The 19,984-nt window shown below is 48.0% G+C and overlaps 2 protein-coding genes across 8 annotated transcripts in view; one reads left to right on the top strand and one right to left on the bottom strand.

Annotated features, from left to right (window-relative positions):
* The window catches only part of TMEM63B (transmembrane protein 63B), a 28,664-nt gene extending 22,634 nt beyond the window's left edge, over positions 1 to 6,030 (bottom strand). For 2 of the 7 annotated variants that reach the window (XM_008958732.4, XM_055113645.2), the window contains exon 1: positions 5,094 to 5,478. Coding sequence is in view for 1 of the 7 variants with exons in the window: in XM_055113643.2 (XP_054969618.1) it covers positions 5,781 to 5,789 (9 nt within the window). In the remaining 6 variants the exon portion in view is untranslated. Of the gene's footprint in view, positions 1 to 5,093; positions 5,479 to 5,780 lie in introns of those variants that run through there. The other 5 variants (XM_003833230.4, XM_055113646.2, XM_055113643.2 and 2 more) reach the window with 4 other exon arrangements.
* On the top strand, positions 5,480 to 19,249 carry MRPL14 (mitochondrial ribosomal protein L14). The gene is made up of 3 exons (XM_003833233.6): positions 5,480 to 5,616; positions 16,312 to 16,400; positions 18,734 to 19,249. The coding sequence occupies exons 2-3, from the start codon at positions 16,330 to 16,332 to the stop codon at positions 19,098 to 19,100; spliced, it is 438 nt and encodes a 145-aa protein (XP_003833281.1). The 5' UTR covers positions 5,480 to 5,616; positions 16,312 to 16,329; the 3' UTR covers positions 19,101 to 19,249.
* Positions 19,250 to 19,984: the final 735 nt, after the last annotated feature.

Here is a 19,984-nt window from a genome sequence, read left to right as displayed (position 1 = left end):
CTAGCTCACCTTCTTTCTAAAGCTAGAATGATTTTCAGGGCACCACGGTGCTTTTCTGATGTTCCTAGAACAGGACTCGGCAGACCATGGAAGCTTTATAAATGCTCATTAAATGTTCTCAGGCCAGAGAACTTGTGGGTGCTGTGGAAATGTGTGTGTCCAGGTATGTAAATGTGTGTTGATGTGTGGACCTGTGTCCAGGAGGAGCTAGGTGACTGCATGGCAGTCCACGGAAATGAAGGGAGTTGTTGGCTTCGAAGTGGGGGTGTGAACATGGGTGTGTCTGGGAGCCTGGGTATGTAAACATAAGATGCACAGAACCCTGGGGCACTATGGGAGGTTAAAGGTAGGTATAGGTATCTTGGGTTGGGGGGACTCTAACTAGTCCCCCTTTCTCAATTCTCAACTCCAATGTACTCCAGCAATCTCAACACTCTATTCCCACCCCTTGCCTGTTTCTCTCTCTGAATTCCAAGGCTCCATCAGATCAGAATGAAATGAGAACAAGCCCCGGAGTACCATTCCTATCAACTCCTGTCTTCTCCACACCAAAGAAAGGTAGAGCATTTTGGAAGCTTCTACATGAAGTGGCCCCAGCAGGGTGGACAGGATCTAGCTAGATGGTTAGTAACTGAAATCACCATGCTCCTCTGCTGTCTGCCTCCTTAGGGTCACAAAGTACTCTCCCCTCCACAACAGCATTAATCTTCCCACCTGCATGGGAGGAAGGCAGGGCACACTCACATCACTATCCCCATTTTACAGGGAGGAAGCAGGAACCCAGTAGGGGAAGCAACTTGCACAGTGACAGGACAGGTAAGGTGTGGAGCCTGGGCTGGCAGCTCTGCCAGTTGACAGGGCTGCTCCAAGCTTTTAATTGTGGGGGTGGGGTTGCTGGGTTGAGTTTCATCAAGGGCAGCTGCTCTCAAAGCCAGCACTGGGCTGAGCAACTGAGAAGAGGGAAGACATTGAGGCAGAATACCTTGGGGATGGGAGGTGGCAGTTCTTCCACTCCACGAGGTGCCTGCACCAGCTATATCCCAGTTTCTCTAGTCTGATATTGAGGTTTTGGTTGAGGTGTGTCCAGAGAGTGATGGAGCATTTTATTTCTAGATAACTTTTTTATTTTACCATTAAGGAGTGTGTGCATGGTGGGGGTTGGAGAGCTATAACTTATAAGCTTTTTTTGGGGGGGGTTGTTGTGTATTTTTTTGAGACGGAGTCTCGCTCTGTCACCAGAGTGGAGTGCAGTGGCGCGATCTTGGCTCACTGCAACCTCTGCCTCCTGGGTTCAAGGGATTCTCCTGCCTCAGCCTCCTGAGTAGCTGGGACTACAGACACATGCCACCACGCCCAGCTAATTTTTGTATTTTCAGTAGAGACAGGGTTTCACCATGTTGGCCAGGATGGTCTCGATCTCTTGACCTCATGATCTGCCCACCTCGGCCTCCCAAAGTGCTGGGATTACAGGAGTGACATAAGCTTTTTCAGTGGAGTTACTGGGCAAGATTTAAGTTAGGGCTTTGGATCAAAGCAAGGCCATGTGGTCTGAGGGGAGGAGGGGAAGATGGAAGCGAGCTCTGTTACTACGAAACCTGAGTCTCAGTCTTCCAATCTGTAACAAAGAGATACGAATATCCGTACTCTACCCCTACCCACTTCAGAGAGAAAGGCAAGAATATATCCACAAGTGAGCATAAAAGTAGTAGTAGGTGCCAGGCACGGTGGCTCACACCTGTAATCCCAGCATTTTGGGAGGCCGAGCTGGGCAGATCACAGGGTCAGGAGTTCGAGACCAGCCTGGCCAATACAGTGAAACTCTGTCTCTACTAAAAAAATACAAAATTTAGCTGGGAGTGGTGGCATGCGTCTGTAGTCCCAGCTACTCGGGAGGCTGAGGCAGAAGAATCACTTGAACCCAGGAGGCAGAGGTTGCAGTGACCTGAGATCACGCCACTGCACTCCAGCCTGGGCGACAGAGTGAGACTCCATCTCAAAAAAAAAAGTAGTAGTAGGCAGGGTGGGGTGGCTCACCCCTGTAATCTCAGCACTTTTGAAGGCCAAGTGGGGAAGATACCTTGAGCCTAGGAGTTGGAGGTTGCAGTCAGCCATGATCATGCCACTGCACTCCAGCCTGGGCAACAGAGCAAAACCTTGTCTCGAGGGAAAAAAAAAAAAAAAAGCCAGGCATGGTGGCTCACACCTGTAATCCCAGCACTTTGGGAGGCTGTGGTGGGAGAATCACGTCAGCCCAGGAGTTCGAGACCACCTTGGGCAACATAGCAAAACCCTGTCTCTACAAAAGACACCCCCCACCACCAAAATTTAGCTGGGCATGCTGGTGCATGTCTGTAGTCCCAGCTACTCCGGAAGCTGAGGTGCGAAGATCACCTGAGCCCAGGGAGTTCCAGGCTGCAGTGAGCCAAGATCATGCCACTGCACTCCATCCTGGGCGACAGACAGAGACCGTGTCTAAAAAAAAAAAGGAAAGAAAAAAGAAAAACAGAAAAAGAAAAAAAAGTAGTAAAATAATACATGTATTAAATGTTTATTTAACTTTTCTTTTGTGCCAAGCACTGTTCTAAGCACTTTACAAATGTAACTCATTTGCTCCCCATCACAACCCCAGGAGGACACTGAGGTACAGAGAGAGTATATGAGCTGCTCAAGGTCACACAGCCAGTCTGTGGTAGACCCAGATAAGGACCCAGGCTGCCTGGCTCGAGTGTATGCTCTTAACCACTGCACTTTGCAGAGTTATCTGCAAACAAGAGCCACTTCCACCAGGGAGCTGGAGGCAGTCAGTTACCACTCTGGAGAAATGCCATACCCTATTTCTACCTGCTTGCCTTTCCTCTTGCTTGTAGCTTCCCTCCACTCAGGCCTTGGGTTTGTGATTTCAGGTTCTGAGGCAGGCGTAGGGGACAGGCACCATAGTCTGGTGGTTAAAAGCACAGACTCTAGGATGTGACAGACCAGGCTTCTAACCTGGGAAAATTACTTAGTCACCCTGGGCCTCAGTTTCTTCCTTTGTAAAATGGGACAAGTCATCCTGGGCCTCAGTTTCTTCATTTGTAAAATGGGACAATAATCCAGTTGTGTTGTTGTTCTGGGGATTAAACAAGATGACTTATGTAAAGCTCTTAATATAGTTCAAGGCATATAATGGGCTCTAGGAATTAGTTATTGTTATTAATAAGGTATGGAATAAAAGGGGTTGGTTTAGAGAAAGAAAATTGGTAAAAACAAAAATAAGATAAAAACACAGAATGTAACATGATAGAAATATAACAGAGCCCCTCAGTCAGGTTGGGCTTCTTATTTAGACCTAAGGGTTTACACTGTGTTAGGGACTCTGCCACTGAGTGACAGGGAATATTCTCACTCTTTGAACATACCCCATCCATCTGTGGTAGCCTGGGAGGTGGAGGCATGGGAGAGTAATGGGTCAGAAGTTCAGAGATGATAACCCATTATTGATCAATTACCAGGAAGGATGCCAAGCTCTTTACTTCTGTTACCTTGTTTGATTCCCATGATAAAACTTGTAAGGAGGTGGTAGTAACCACACTTTTTTTCTTTTTCTTTTTTTTTGAGACAGTCTTGCTCTGTCACCCAGGCTGGAGTGAAGTGCCACAATCTCGGCTCACTGCAACCCCCGCCTCCCAGGTTTAAGCCATTCTCCTGCCTCAGCCTCCTGAGTAGCTGGGATTACAGGTGTGTGCCACCATGCCCGGCTAATTTTTGCATTTTTAGTAGCGATGGGGTTTCACCATGTTGGCCAGGCTGGTCTCGAACTCCTGACCTCAAGTGATCTGTCTGCCTCAGTCTCCCAAAGTGCTGGAATTATAGGCATAAACACTTTTTAATGAAAACTGAGGTTCAGACAGGTTAAGTAACTTGTCAAGGTCACACAGCTGAAGAATAGTAGAGCTAGAATTTGAACCCAGGTCTCTAAGACTCTGCTATACTTGGAGGGAACTTGAATGATGTCCAAGGGGGTTCTTAGTTACCCACTGCCTGCCTTTTGCCTTGCCATGTCCCCATCAACCCACAGGCCAAGACTGCACTGAGTGAGCCAACAGCAGGCCCCAGCATGTGCCACCTGGGGCATGCCAAGGCCTGGACCCTCTGGTGCCCTGGAGGACAATCATGCTGCCAGCACACCCCCACTTGAAGCCTGGCTGACACTCCCACTCCCCACCTCACCCTGGCCTGGGAGGCAGGATGGGCCCCTCTTCAGCAAGTGTTGGGCACAGCCTCATTGCTCCCCGGCTGCTGCAGACTGGTAATGGGTAGGCAAGCCCCAGCCCCCCAGGGCAGTGGAGTGCTCAGGCTTGCCCCGAGCGGCCAGACCTCTGCCCAGGGGACCCAGGCAGGGGGCAGCACAGCGCCCCAAGGGCAGCCAGCCCCTCTGACCTCTCCTCCCCACTTCCCAAGCGTCCTTTCCTTTTCTGGGGAACAAGGTGCCAAGCTTTGGGACTGTCCGCCTTAGGCGGTCAAGACAGCCAGGAGGGACAAAGCGGCGCCCCCTCCCCGCAACAGGGCCTTTGCCCCACTCTCGGTTTCGCGTCTGAATCTTTTCCCCACCGCACCCTCCAACGCAGGCCCGGGCGGCTCATGAATGAACTGCACTGTGTGGGGCGCAAGGAGAGGACACGCTGCCGGGGCCGGCCGCCTCTCCAGCCCGCCGACCAGTCAGTCCCCAGAGCCGGGGGCAGCGGCCGGCCTCGTGCCAGCACCTGCGAACCCTGCCCTTGCCCGAGCCTGAGCCCTTACCCCGGGCCGGCTTCGGGTGTACTCGCCCCCGGGAGCAGCAGAAAAAATAAAAGGGACACAAGGCATCGGACTTGGCGACCCCGGGGTCCAAAACTCGGGGGCGGGGGCGGCTAGTTCCCCAAACGGCGGCGGACAGGCGGGGCGCAGCTGGCACCCCCGAGGGTCGCGCAGGGGACGCGCACCTGCACCGGGCAGGTGGGAGAAGAGTGTCACTCGGGGGCCGGGGGCGGGGGTCCCACCCTTTGGGATCTCCCCGGGGCTGGGGAGAGCCGGCGGCGCGTATCTGGACCTCCGGCAGGGGTTGGAGGACTCACATTTGCTTCGGGATGGTGCGGGGTTGGGGGCAGCGCGCGCCACCCCTGGGTCCCGCGGGCCCGGGCACCTCTGGGTCCCGCAGGAGGTTGAAGGGAGGGGACGCGGAGCTGAGTCCAGGTTTTTTCTTTGGGTGGTGGTGGGATCTTCGAAGAAAAGAGCGAGGGCTGGGTAGGGGTCGCGTACTCACCCCCAGGCGCAGACTCGGCTCCGGCTCGGAGCCCCGGGTTGGGGCGGGGCGGGGCTGGGGGAGGGGGAGGGGGAGTCGCTGGGCGGCTCGAGCTCCGGGCTCCTGCGGCGGCCGCGGCAGTGTATGGGGGAGGGGGAGCGGGAGGAGGGAGGGGGAGGGGGCGGAGCCCCGCAGGTCCCGCCCCGCACGCCGGCGCACGCAAGGCGCGCGCGCACTCTCAGATCGCGTCCGCCGGGCTGGGCCTGGCGCGCAGGCGCTAGGGAGAGGCCGCGTGGGGCGAAGGCGGCGCTTGGCTGGTGGGGCCCGCGGCGGGATTTTCCCGGGCGGCGAGAGCGGTATGGTGGGGGGCAGGGGTGGGCGTTAAGTCCTCATTCCCTCCTTCTCCTCTTCCTTTCTCTCCAGTAGGGGAGGCCCACTCCCCGGGGTGAGTGAGGAGAGGCCAGAGTGGGAGGCAGAGCGTCAGTGGGAGGGGTCCCGACGGGGAGGGGAGGCCCCTTACCCGGATCATCCTCCCTTCCGCTCTCCGTGGGCTGCTTCTGCGACCCCCAAGTCCGTGGCCGGCGCTCACCTGCTTTACCCGGGTTGCGGCGTCGACTTGGGGAGGGCGGGCTGCGTTCAGCCGTCGCTGGTCACTCCGGAGCGGCTTCTCCGCTTTCCGCGCTCCCCTCCCCTTTCCCAACTTGGGTCTGGAGATGAGTTAGCCAGACGCCTCTGTGGTGTGAGGATTGAGTTTTTGCTTTCACTCTGTCAACGCTGATGAGTGCGCCCTCCCCCAGGCCAGGGGGTTCCCTGGTTTCTTATTTCACCAGAGACTGCATCTACCAGTGATTAAGACTGGAAAGATGAAGGGAGAGACTGAGACTCTTTCTATATATCACCCACACAAATAGATCATAAAGGCACAACGGGCACCAACCTGGTCATTTAATTTCTGGTTCCTGGAGGAGACAAAAAGGAAGTATTGCTTTCCACAGCCGACGATAAATGAACTTTGCCACCGTAAGAGACGGACGGGACTGAATTTATAAAGAGGTTAAAAGGGCATATGACAGACACCTCAGGCTACTTGGGAAACTCTGGGAGTTTGGGAGATAATTAACTCTCAGGGCTGGTGGTGATGGGGAACTGCCACTGCTGAACAGAAGGACACTGCTCACCTGGGGGGTTTGGATCTTGTAGTTGGTCAGCGTCTCTGCTGTATGCTGGATTTTCAAGAGTGCATTAGTAGCTTGTGGAATGCAACTGTAAGGTTTGATTTATTGCAGTGTTTTTCAAACTGAATCCTATTGGTGAGTTGGAAATCAGTTTAGTAGATCACGGCCACTTAAAATGAAATAGAAAATATCAGAGGGTGTTGCACTTAGGGTACTGTTTCTTGACACTTCAGGTGTACACACACGTGTGAGTGTATTAGGTGTTCTACAGTGTGTTTCTGTAGGTCGCAGTGAGAAAAATTTGAAAAGCGTTGTCTCCTGTGCCCTTCTATTTGCCCTCTTGCCTTTCTTTGCCTGAGTTTTCAGTCACTTAAAATTGTCTGTGAGGATGCAGTTAGCATGCCAGGAATATACAGTAAAGAGCAAGGTGGATCTTCTTCAGGGAGGTTACTGTGTGAGACGAAAGACAGTTCACTATTCATCACTGGAAATACTGTACGTGCTACTGAAAAACAAGGATTTTATTGAGGTAAGAAGTTGGTTGGCTTAATTAGGAAGGGCAGTTTTTCAACTGTGACAGAAAGGAAGATGGAGATGAAGCCCGTTTTTGGTAAAGTGCTTGGTGGGAAGGGTCTTTGTGGGTTTGGATTCTGGGAGTTGTGAAATTGGTGTAATCTATTGCTTGTGTGGAACAATAAAATTCTCTTTGAGGTCAAATAGCATTATAATGGATATCTGAAAAATGGAAGTGGGAGCCATAGTTGTCTGGTTTTTGGATTTCTGAGGATCACTAGAAGGCTTTTTTTTTTTTTTTTTTTTTTTGTGACAGTCTCTCTTGCCCATGCTGGGGAGATCTGGGTGCAGCAGTGCGATCTCAGCTCACTGCAGCTTCTCCTGGGATCTAGCAATTCTTATGCCTCAGCCTCCCGAGTAGCTGGGACTGCAGGCGCGAGCCACCACTCCTGGCTAATTTTTGTATTTTTAGTAGAGATAGGGTTTCACCATGTTGCCCAGGCTGGTCTCCAGCCCCTGACCTCAATCGATCTACGCAACTCAGCCTCTCAAAGTGCTGGGATTACAGGCGTGAGCCACCTTGCCCAGCCAGAAGGCATTTTTTATATGTTTTTATTTTTTACAAAAAGTATAGTTATGAATCTGAGCATGTGGATTCCTGAACTATTTCTGCCTGTGCCTAATTAGGGTCAGCACCTAATCCTCAAGGAGTGTGTGAGCCATCAAGTGACACTTTCCAGGGCAAGCATTTCAGAAAGCCTGACATGAGAATTAAGTGCCTTGTGGAATCCTTGAAGAACAGTGGCCAAAATATTTTATTATTGCTCCTGAATATTAAAGATAAAATGTTTCCCTTGGGGCGGGGTGGATAACAACAACAAAATTTCCCTGGAGTCCACTTTTCAGGTGGTTGGGCACTGAGCATGGTTATTGAGACTCTCCTTAGCTCCTAGTCTTCAGTGTTGCAAGAATTCTTTAAAACCTATTTTGCTCCATTTATGTCTTTGGGATTATCATGCCTGGGCACACCTAAGGTGGATTTTCCTACTGTCAGGTTACTTGGATAGTTCTTAGGGCTGTAGGGGGGGGTCTCGAAAAGCAGGATATGGTTTAGCCTTCTATTTTATAGGCTCATGGTTTGTCTGGGTTGTAGCTTACCCTGGTATGATTTTACGTGTGTATTTACAGTGACAACTAGTATGCAAGAGAAGACTGCAGTTCAGATCTCAGAAATGTTGTTCTGGGTCAGGTAATATGCTGAATATTTAAAAAGGTCATAGTAAAGTAGCTTACCATTCACCAGTGAAACAACTCAGAGTAGGAGAGCCCTCTGTTAAAAACTCAAAAAATCTTTTATGTGTTAGAAAAGAGAGGAAGTAATTTACCATGTCCACTCTAAACTGAAAACACTTTCAGGGCTGTGGTCTTAAAGAGGCACCTATGGTGCTGCCCTGAGAATCAGGGAACAAGCTTGATCTTCCTGGCCAGGATCTGGTAAACAAACTATTTATCCTGCAGATCTAGTCTGTACTGGATAATTCAGAGAAGGATTGTCCACATTAAAATGATCCCTTACATGAGTGAAGCTAAAGCACTTCCATTTCCAGACCTCTTTGCTTTTCCCAATATGATCTCTGCTTGACAGAGAGTCGTTGAGACCTGGACAAGTGATTCCAGGGCCACAGACTTGGTGTGAGAGAAGGGGAGGATGGAGTGAAAGAGATATATGCTTTCCATCAGCAGCACCCTCCCACCCCCATTCTTTAACTTTTTCACACTACTCTCCTGCCTATCTGACATCTTAATAAACCTGGAGCCCACCTAAACCTAGCCCAATGGAGGTACTAATAGGAAGGGAATTATGTATATGATTCAGTAGAATTTTACTTTGACTTGTGCAGTTTTTCCTGAGTTTGACCAGATGAAGAATATTACAAATTTATATCTGGATTATAGATGTTTGTACACTTGTGAGGTAGGGATGGGAGGGGGAGCAAAACTGGAGTAGATAAAATATACAGATCTACACATTGAAAAACCATCTTGAATAATTGAGAATTGTCAGATCTATCTAAGTACTACTGCTTACTTTTTTTTTGAGGCAGGGTCTTGCTCTGTCACCCAGTCTGTAGTGTTGTGCTGAAATTATGGCTCACTGCAATCCCCAACCCCTGAGCTCCAGTGTTCCTCCTCACTCAGCCTCCCAAAGTGGTGTAATTACAGGTGTGAACCACCACGCCCTAATTTAAATACTTTTGCAACAAGGTGGGGCATAAGTTATATAAACAAATATAGGACAAGAACCCTAGACATGTTTTCCCTTTGTGAAATGGGGTTGAGAAATGGGGTTTTCTAAGTGGTAGCTGTGGTGGAAACAGCTGATCATGCTATTGAGGGATACTTTACTTATTGATAGTGCTGCTGTGAGAACTCACATCTTGGCAGACCACTCAAAATCAGCTTTAGCTTTGGTCCGAGGCTGTCCTGAGTGTAGTGCAGATATTTAATGAAGAGATGGCTTTTTGTTTCCTGAGTTTTTTAAAGATTATGTTGCAGCCTTGCCAAAGGAGAAGGTGTACTTGCCCTGCATGTGGAACATTTATTTGTATCCATGAAGCTTATTAGTGGCTAAAGCAGCATCTTCACTGTGCAAGTATTGCGCAGTGTTTAATAAAAACAGCCTTGGGCTCTGGTCTGGGCCTTGTTGCCTTGTAACCTTGGACGAGTCAACCAACAAATCTTAGCATTTCTGTCTTCGTTTCTCCAACTCTGTGGAGCCTGCAGAACTATTTAAAATCCTTAGCAGATTCAGCCCCCTTGCAGACTGTTGGTCTTTCCTGTTTGTCTTTGTTTCCATTGGGTGCTAGGACTGAAATCTTCAAAGAAAGTGATCTGTGTGAAAGTACTTTGAGAATTATAACATGCTATTGTGGCTATTGTGTGAGGTTACAAAACCACGCACACACCAAACTTCCTAAAAGGAAATAGTTGGGCAGCAAAAACAGTAATGAGTCTGTAAGCAACAAATGAAAGTACTTACTGGTCCAGAATGATTGAGGAGAAACCTGAGATGGGAGGGGTTGTGTTTGCATGACAGGACAGAGGGTCCCAAGAATTCCTTTTTGTTTTTGATTTATTAGAGCTGCCAGGCCTTTGCTTTTCCTACTTTGATTAAGAAGGACATTTATATCCTCACGCTGACAGAGTTTGTCCTTTTTGTGTCTGGGCTTTCCATTTGATTTCTCAGTGTCTCTTTTCCCGTCCGTTACATACTAGCAGAACCTCCTTTAAAGGCTCATTTGTGATTGTGCTGAACTTTTTGTTTTCTCCTTTTTCTGTCACATCTAAGTACTACTTAGAGGCCATTTTCTTTGAAAGGTCTTTAAAATGTAACTGGCCAGGCACCTAAAGATGGAAATTGTTTAGGTAGAAACAATGTGTAATTATATATAGATCTGTGATACTAATTATATTTTGCTGATCCTCAAAACTTAAAGTAATGGTACTTTCCAGCTTTCCACAAAGCATCAGAGGTACAGGGTCTTTGTGTCTGCCCTTCCAACTCAGAGTAGCTAAAAATGAGCTCTCTGGCAGGGCGCGGTGGCTCATGCCTGTAATCCCAGCACTTTAGGAGGCTGAGGCAGGCGGATCACGAGGTCAGGAGATCAAGACCATCCTGGCTAACACAGTGAAACCCCCGTCTCTACTAAAAATACAAAAAATTAGCTGGGCTTGGTGGCGGGCGCCTGTAGTCCCAGCTACTTGGGAGGCTGAGGCAGGAGAATGGTGTGAACCCGGGAGGCAGAGCTTGCAGTGAGCTGAGATGGCGCCACTGTACTCCAGCCAGGGCGACAGAGCAAGACTCCGTCTCCAAAAAAAGGCGGGGGGGAAAGAGCTCTCTGTGCCTATGAGGCTCTCCCAAGTCACTGGGAGCCTGGGTGAAGGGCACAAGAAAAACCACCAACCCCACTGAAATGGAGCCTCTCTGGAGCTGGAGGTTGAATTATAAATCAGTTCTTTTTTTTTTTTTTTTGAGACAGAGTCTTACTCTATTGCCTAGGCTGGGGTGCAGTGGTGTGATCTCGGCTCACTGCAACCTCCACCTCCCAGGTTCAAGAGATTCTCCTGCCTCAGCCGGGCTGTAGCTGGGACTACAGGCACGTGCCACCACGCCCCACTAATTTTTGTATTTTTGGTAGAGATGGGGTTTCACTATGTTGGTCAGGCTGGTCTGAAACTCCTGACCTCAGGGGATCCGCCCGCCTTGGCCTCCCAAAGTGTTGGGATTATAGGCGTGAGCCACTATGCCCAGTCATAAATCAGTTCTGTCCACCTAACAGAGAGTCACTAAGCTGTAGGTGTGCTAGGCACAGTTCTGGGCACTGAGTGTCTGGCACTGAGCAGAGCAAGGGCTGGTCCCTGCTCTCACAGAGCATACATTCCAATGGGATCTGTAGGGCGATGGCAATTCCCCCGTATTCCGTTGAAATCCATAGTCCTCCCTTGCCTCTACAACTGAAGGGAGATCTTAAAGCAAGATGGAAAATTAGCATGGCTTAGATTGTATGAATTTCTTTTTTCTTTTCCTTCCACCCACCCTCTCTTCCCACCCCCCACCCCAGCTCTTTTTAAGGAGAAGTTGTGATTCATATTCTAAAACAGGAGGGTAATACTTAGTGCTGACCAGGAAGTGGCATGAAATGCCATCTCTGGCGCCAAAGTTTTCCAAATACCTGTCCTCCTCTAAGTGAGAGTGTTGTAGAGAAGGAACTGTCATTGAAGTCAGTCTCCTGTGGACAAGATCCAGAGTGACATTGCTTGTAAAACAACCATTATATATAGACTAGGTCTGAAGTGATTCAGGGTCTGTGTCCATAGGGTGGATTTATGCTAGGAAATAATATCAGGGTCCATCAAAGTTGCTTTGAAGTAAATTGCTGCCTCCATTGCTCTTCCCTGATCTGAAACAGTTATTTTAGTGGTGGGATCAGGCATTTTCCATAGCGGGCAGTGTAGGCACCAGGCCCAGGAGGTGAGTCCAGGGGGCCTGGAAACAAAGCACGGGCTAATCCTCCATGATTAGCACCATCATTCTCTTACAGCATGTTTGCCTGACATGTCCTGATTCCAAAAATACAGATAAGAGCTCTGCCGTTTCTGGATTTCCCTCCGTCAGAGCCATGGGGGATCTGTCTTTCTCCTGGCTACCTCATTTATTTTATTCAACAAGTATTTATTGCACTCCTACTGTTATCAGGACTGGCTGGGGTCTTTTGCTAGGGTGGAAGAGGAGGGTATAACAGTTTGTTTTTTTGGAGGGATAAGGGACATATATACAATAAGTGAATATTTGATTCTTTTGTGCTTTCAAGTTCATAGGAATGCTAACTGCTGGCCATTTGATGTCTGAGTCCTTTGGGTTTAGGTCTAGAGGTCAATATCAGATCCACTAAAAAGCTAGTGAAAAGTCACTGAATTGGGAAGTGCTTCCTGGAGACATGAATATATCACTCTTGGGTTTGAGGGCAGTACAGGTAATCCTTTCCATCGAAGTCTGTGTGGCTCCTGAATTCCTGTAGCACGTTCAGATGCCATGTTGTCAGAATATCTGGTTTCTGAATTTTGGATAGTGAGTGGGAAGAAATAGAATGTTAAAGGACATCGGCCTTATCTCAAAGTATACAAATTTACTCATTATGGGTGTTTGGATAGTGAATATTGGTTCAGTGAGAGTTGCACTGGCACAAGGATGTCCCAGTGTTCAGGAGGGGTAGCAATTGATGCTGCCGTTTGACACAAGACTTTGTGGAGGAGATGCTTGTGGAGCTGGGTCACATTTGTCTGGGCGGAGATGAGTGTTGGTTGTGGAGATGGCTTGTGAGCAAGGTGCAGAGAGGAGGCCTGAGTTTGTGTTTGTGCACTGACAGCCTTACAGAGTGTAGGGAGGTGCTTTGTGATGATACCTGAGTCAGGAAAGTTCTGGGAAGCCCTTAAGTGCTTCTGCAGTTCTTGGACTAATGTCAGTGTTCTTGAGGAAGCAGTGCGGTGTTGAGAGGCAGGGAGTTGCACTTCTCGGGAGAGGGAATGTGGGTGGTGCTGGGTTAATCTTGAGGGTTCTGTGGAGTCGTTCAGGACACTCTTCTCTCTCAGGGAGCCAAGGGCCTGCCAGCATCAGATGGGAACAGCTTGGCAGGGATTTGAGTTAACTGCAGCCTGGACCAGAAGGACTCTGCTTTTCAGAAGTTTTGTTTTGTTGTTTTTTTGCCAGTTTTTAGTTATTGCTCTGAGTATTGATCTCTTCTTGCCTCCTACACTACAAATTGTCTTCAAAACTTAGATTAAAGTGAATAATTTTCACCTGATATGTGTCTACATTTCAGTTGATTCAGCAAGCACTGAATTGGCTGTGAGTACAATGTGCATGTGACGTCAGTATTCTTTTTTTTTTTTGAGACGGAGTCTCACTGTATTGCTCAGGCTGGAGTGCAGTGGCCCAACCTTGGCTCACTGCAACCTTTGCCTCATGGGTTCAAGCGATTCTCCTGTCTCAGCCTCCTGAGTACCTGGGACTACAGGCGGCCTCCACCATGCCCGGCTTATTTTTGTATTTTTAGTAGAGAAGGGTTTCACCATGTTGGCCAGGCTGGTCTCAAACTCCTGACCTTGGCCTCAAGTGATCCGCCTGCCTTGGCCTCCCAAAGTGCTGGGATTACAGACATGAGCCACCGCGCCCAGCTGACGTCAGTATTCTTGATGGAACAGGAATGATTTAATAGTTGTAAAATATTAATATTTAAATTAAAGTTGCCATGTTTACTCTGTTGAGTAAGAGCATGGGTTTAGGAAGCCCACAACTGGGGTTCATATTTCAGCCTAGTCATTCCTAGCCATGTGACCTTGGGCAAGTTATTTAACCTCTCTGGGCTTTATTTCCTTGTGTATAACAATGAGGCTAATAATAATTGTACCCATTTCATAGGGTTTTTTGAGGTTTATTTTATTTATTTATTTTTGAGACGGAGTTTTGCCCTTGTTGCCCATGCTGGAGTGCAATGATGCGATCTCGGCTCACCGCAACTTCCACCTCCTGGATTCAAGCGATTCTCCTGCCTCAGCTTCCTGAGTAGCTGGGATTACAGACATGTGCCACCACGCCTGGCTAATTTTGTATTTTTAGTAGAGACAGGGTTTCTCCATGTTAGTCAGACTGACCTCAAACTCCCGACCTCAGGTGATCTGCCCACCTCGGCCTCCCCAAGTGCTGGGATTACAGGCGTGAGCCACCGTGCCCGGCCATGAGGTTTAAATGAGATAGTTAATGTAAGACACTTAGCCTGCTGTGTGACACATTGTAACCATTTGATAAGTGTTCATAAACAAAGAACACAGAAGGAGGCCAAATGACCCTTAAAGCTGCTTGACACCCAGGGCTCTCCTGTGAAATGAGCTTTGGTATAGCAGAGCAAGGCTGCAGAGTGCGGTTGGAACACTCTTGGACTGAACCTGGATCCAGTTCTGTTTCTGCCCTTGACTAATTGTGGGACTCTACACAAGTCACTTAATCTGCCTGTATATCAATTTTCTAATCTTTAAAATGATATATGACATCATGATGATGATAGCTAATAGGTAATGAGTGCCAGGCACTGTGCTAAGGTGCTTTGCATGGCTTATCTAATTGAATCCTCATAACTACCTTGGGGGCAGATACTATTAGTATCCCTGTGTTACAGATGGTAAACCAAAGCTCAACAGTTTGGTTACTTGTCCAGGGTCATCTCACCAGTAAAAGTAAAGCTAGTCTCATTTGGTAGTCTGTGATTCTCTGTGTGTCAGATGTTAGTAGTTGCATACATTAGCTGCCTTCTTTTGCATTTGATTTTTCTAATTATAATTACATTTTGGCTGATGCTTCATGGGTTGTCTTAAGGAAAACATTTGGGAGTAAGTTTGGGATTTGAGGCTAAATTATAGTTAATAAGCATTTAAAGGCCAGGTGTGGTGGGTGGCTCACACCCATAATCCCAGCACTTTGCAGGGCTGAGGCGGGAGGATTGCATGAACTCAGGAGTTCAAGGCCAGCCTGGGCAACATAGTGAGACCATCATCTCTACAAAAAAAAAAAAAAAAAAAAAAAAAAAAAAAAACCACAAAAAATTAGCCAGGCGTCCTGGTGCGTGTCTGTGGTCCTGACTACTTGGGAGGCTGAGGTGGGAGGATCACCTGAGTTTGGGGAGTTCGGGACCGCAGTGAGCTGCAGGTGCACCACTACATTCCAGCATGGGTGACAGAGCAAGACCTGTCTCAAGGAAAGAAAAGAAAGTATGGAGTGTCTAGGTATTCCTGGGGAGGAGTGGATTCCCCTGCCCCACCCTAACATTCTTATTAAATAAAATCTTATCTGAGGTGGTTTGAACTTGTGCATAGCAAAGCTGTGTGTAAATACTACAATGTAGAGGCTTTTCTCGGCAGACCTCTTGAATGGGCACCTCTGCTGCCAAACGTTTGGGTGGAAAAACAGGTGTGTTTTGCAGCTGGCTACAGGCCTTTCTGAAGCATGCTCTGAAGTGATGTTCAGGTGTTTCAGGGCACTGGCAGCCTCCATATTTGTTAGTGCTAGGGAGCAACAGGGTTGAGATTCTGAAAACTGGAGTCACAAGTCTTGGGTTGGTGTTTGCTCTTTTAGGTAACTCTTCAAGTTGGTTTCCCAAAGCCCACTTTCAGCTGTAGTATGGTGTAGGTCAGTTTTCCATGTTACAGTGTTGTTTGGGAGACTGACCCAAATAAAGACTTTGGTCTTTGACTTGGCAAGAGCAGCCTTTGGCTTTGCTTTGCTGGCCTTGAGCTGTACAGGTGTTCTGGCCTTTACATTTGGGGGAAAGGTGATGTAGTGATAGACAACTTGGGTGGCTGCTTAGATAATTTACTTTCTTTTAGGGAGTTAAAGTGCTGGTTTCAGAAGGCATATGAATATCAAAAAGGGCAATAGTGTGCAGTTTTTCCTCTATGGAGGACTCGAGAAGAAGTCCCTGGCTGGGTTTATAACCAAGGGCTCATATTTTCCTCCTGCCTGTGGAAGTGATATAATAAGGAAGGCATTCTCTGTGCTGTTGTATTTTTTTATAGCAGAAGCTGTTGTGGGCCATTCTCCCTCTCCAACCCCAGAGTTAGAATGTGAATCAGCAAAATCGGAGCTACAGCTCTGTCTAATCATCTGTGTATCCTTTAACCACTAAGATTTATATTTTGTGACTAATGATCTTGTGCTGGAAGTGCCATCTCCCACACAAGTCCCCAAAGAAAACTGGCTTTAAGGGCTCTGACTTAGAAACCAATTTTTCCCCCCTCTCGTTTTTCCTGCAGGATCTATCTTGGGATCCCATGGCTTTCTTTACTGGGCTCTGGGGCCCCTTCACCTGTGTAAGCAGAGCGCTGAGCCATCGCTGTTTCAGGTAACTTTTCCCATTAAGTTCTTAAAACTGTGTCTTTGTGTAAGCTTCCTATCAGGGCTGGGTATTATGGTGACTAGAACAGGAGTAAAAACTCAGGGAGGTGGGCATGGGGTTGGGGAAAGCTAAAGTGATCAGGCTGAGCTGGCCTGGTTGGTCTGGTCACAGGATGGGGGATAGGTAAAGAGGTGATGTTGCTGTTAGAAGTGTGACGGGGAATGGCATATGGCGGAAGCTTTTACTCTTCAGTCCTTGCAAGACTCTTACAGTGAATCTGACATCTCTCAACCCTATCATTCCCCTAGAGCATTAAAATCCTTTTAAAAACGGAATTTTTTAAATTACAAAAATAATACATGCTTATTACCAAGAACTTGAGCATGATAGAAGTGTGACACCCTCCCCTCCTTGTAGATGCTAAGCCAGGAGAGCACAGGAGGCACACTCGTTGGCAGACATGCCTCCTGGCCCCGTCATGCCCTCATCCCACAGGCATTTCCTGAGCACCGCGCCTGGGGTTGGCCATACAGAGATGAAAGAGAGTTGCTTTCTGTCCTGAAAGAATTCTCACTGTCAGCCACAGGAGCAAACTTGAAAATAAGTAACTCTAAGAAAATGTGATAGAATATTATAATAGAGGATTGTACAGTGCTTTGGAAGGCTTCATATAGGAGCTGCTAGTGGAGGAAGAGGAGGAGAAAGAGTGGAGGCAGTCTTTCAAAAGGGAGGTGGGGGCAGATCCTGTCTAGGCCTCCAGGGAGAATTGGGAGGCAGGGTGTGCTTGGGGAAGTGGTTCCTGGTTCTCCTGCCCAGAGTGGTAGGATGTGTAGCCTTAGAAGGTAGGTAAATTGGGACAAGGTTGTTGACAGTGTAGATGGTGGGGAGTAGCATCACTTTTATGTTCTAAAGAGAGCTCTTTGTTGGCAAAGTGAAGTGCAATGGGAACCAACTAGGACACTAATGTCACAGTCTTGGTGTAGGAAAGTGAGCTGCTAAATGAAGGAAGTTGTTGGCGGGATTGGAGAGAAAGGACATAGGTGCTTAGGGGGTGATATTAACAGGACTTGGTGGCCAGTTCATGTTGGTGGAGAGAGGTTTATGGCTTGGCTTCTGGTGCTGCTGGAGAAGCCATTATCTAGATAAGAAGTGTAGCAGCAGGAGGAGGTTTGCAAGGGGAGGCAGTGAGATCAGTTTGGGACCTACTGAGTTTGCAGTATCTATAGAGCATGTTGTAGGGAGTTGAGGAGAGTGGAAATATATAGAACTAGAATATAGAGGAGAGGCGGGGCTGGAGATGGAATTTACTAGTTGGCAGCAATGCTAATGGGTAAGATTGCCCAGAGTAGGCATAAAAAACGAGAGAAGAGGTCCTAGGATTACCCTGCGGAAACACCAGCATCAGGTGCTAGCATCAGGAAAATAGGAATCCCACTGTAATCAGCTTGCTTAATAATACCTTGTCTGTCTTCAATAAGTACTCTCTAAAATTTTTTTTTCTAATGAGAAAAAATGTATTAAAACAGAAGATTGTTACCTTGACTTATTACCAGTTTCTGGTATGTTGTGTCAGAGAATTCCCTTAGTAAACTTACCCATATCTTCTAGTTCCGAGCAACATGTAAATAAGAAAATTAGGGGACCGGGCGCGGTGGCTCAACGCCTGTAATCTCAGCACTTTGGGAGGCTGAGGCGGGCGGATCACGAGGTCAGGAGATCGAGACCATCCTGGCTAACATGGTGAAACCCTGTCTCTACTAAAAAATACAAAAAATTAGCTGGGCATGGCAGCAGGCGCATGTATTCCTAGCTACTTGGGAGGCTGAGGCAGGAGAATGGTGTGAACCCGGGAGGTGGAGCTTGCAGTGAGCTGAGATGGCGCCACCGCACTCTAGCCTGGGCGACAGAGCGAGACTCCATCTCAAAAAAAAATAAAATTAGGGAATGGTGTATTCTGGGGAAGCAGGTTTTTCAGGATAGGCAGTGGGTGAGGCCTAGCCCATAAGGGATTCCTTTAAGTCCTCAGAGTCCTTTTGGAAAGCAAAGGCTTTAAGTTATGGCTGCTGTGAAGTTCATTGTCACAGAAAAATTGGGTTCTCTTTAAAACCCATCCAAATCGAGACCTTGACACAACAGCAGAAGCTCTCAATTGTGAGGAAACTGTTGTGGGTACAGATAAGTCTTCACAAAGTCCTGACTTTCTGTTGCTGCTCCTGGACAGCACTCTGCTCTGTGTGTGTTGCTGACATGTACATTCTCCCTAGCCTTGACCTCTCAGAGGCCTGTGCACCCTGACCATGAGAGATACAGACTGCAGACTTTTTTTTTCCTCCCACCAGCACCACTGGGAGTCTGAGTGCGATTCAGAAGATGACGCGGGTACGAGTGGTGGACAACAGTGCCCTGGGGAACAGCCCATACCATCGGGCTCCTCGCTGCATCCATGTCTATAAGAAGAATGGAGTGGGCAAGGTGGGCGACCAGATACTACTGGCCATCAAGGGACAGAAGAAAAAGGCGCTCATTGTGGGGCACTGCATGCCTGGCCCCCGAATGACCCCCAGATTCGACTCCAACAACGTGGTCCTCATTGAGGACAATGGGAACCCTGTGGGGACTCGAATTAAGACACCCATCCCCACCAGCCTGCGCAAGCGGGAAGGCGAGTATTCCAAGGTGCTGGCCATTGCTCAGAACTTTGTGTGAGTTGAGCCCAGGCCTCTGGTTGCAGGACTCGTGAATGGAGCAGTTCTGAGAACCACACTTTTGCTAAGGGAGCTTGGGAGCCACATGGCTGCTCCCTTCACACTGGGTAACAGTGTATTATCCTGTGAGAGAATAAATGTATTCATTTATGTGTTTTTCCAGAGCTTTCTGGGATGTGGGAAAATAAATTACACTGAAGCAGTTGAAAGGTGGCTTACCCAAGTCTGGCCACACGGGGTAGCATTCTTTACATGGAGCAGCCTTGGTGCCAGGGTCTGAGCCCTTGCTTTTCTGGTTTGGACCCTGTAAGTTCATCCAGGACTGTCAGGCCCTGGAAAACTGAGGTACACACCAAATGCCAATTTATAAATGTACCGTGGCTCTAACCAAAAGATATTTGTTTTTATTTTTCTCATCCAAAATATCCTCTTCCTGTATTAGTGGGCTTGAGGCTTTAAATGGTTATAAAGATGACCGGGTTAGCATGGAATAAGAGCAGAGAGGCTGATTTAATCTAGTGAACATTTCTTTTAGGCAGCAGTAAAGCCCAGACAGTAATCCTTTCTTTATTCTGGATAGTCTGCCGGAACACTCCTCTGTGCCCAGTAGCAGAGCTTCCTTCCTGGACTGCTGGAGAAATGGATACATTCTTACATTTTGCAGATGACATAATCTTGGGCCTGTGCAAGTGATTCAGTGACAGTTATCTTTCGTTCATCTGTTGGTCTGCATGGGAAGATTTAGAGGCTCCCTTAGTTTCTTTAGTGGAACCTCATCAACTTATTTGTAAATTCTTTTTTTTTTTTTTCGTTTTTGAGACGGAGTCTCGCTCTGTCACCCAGGCTGGAGTGCAGTGGCACGATCTTGGCTCACTGCAACCTCCG

The sequence above is a fragment of the Pan paniscus genome, chromosome 5 (assembly GCF_029289425.2).
Source record: "Pan paniscus chromosome 5, NHGRI_mPanPan1-v2.0_pri, whole genome shotgun sequence".
NCBI classification, from domain to species: domain Eukaryota; kingdom Metazoa; phylum Chordata; class Mammalia; order Primates; family Hominidae; genus Pan; species Pan paniscus.
The sequence above is the reverse complement of the archived record's forward strand: the minus strand, read 5'-3'. Positions and strand labels throughout refer to the sequence as shown.

Bases quoted from the DNA above. Each gene is read 5' to 3' on its own strand.
- MRPL14 (XM_003833233.6), top strand. From the start codon at position 16,330: ATGGCTTTCTTTACTGGGCTCTGGGGCCCCTTCACCTGTGTAAGCAGA. The intron at 16,401-18,733 runs GTAACTTTTCCC...TCCTCCCACCAG, and splicing joins CTGAGCCATCGCTGTTTCAG to CACCACTGGGAGTCTGAGTG.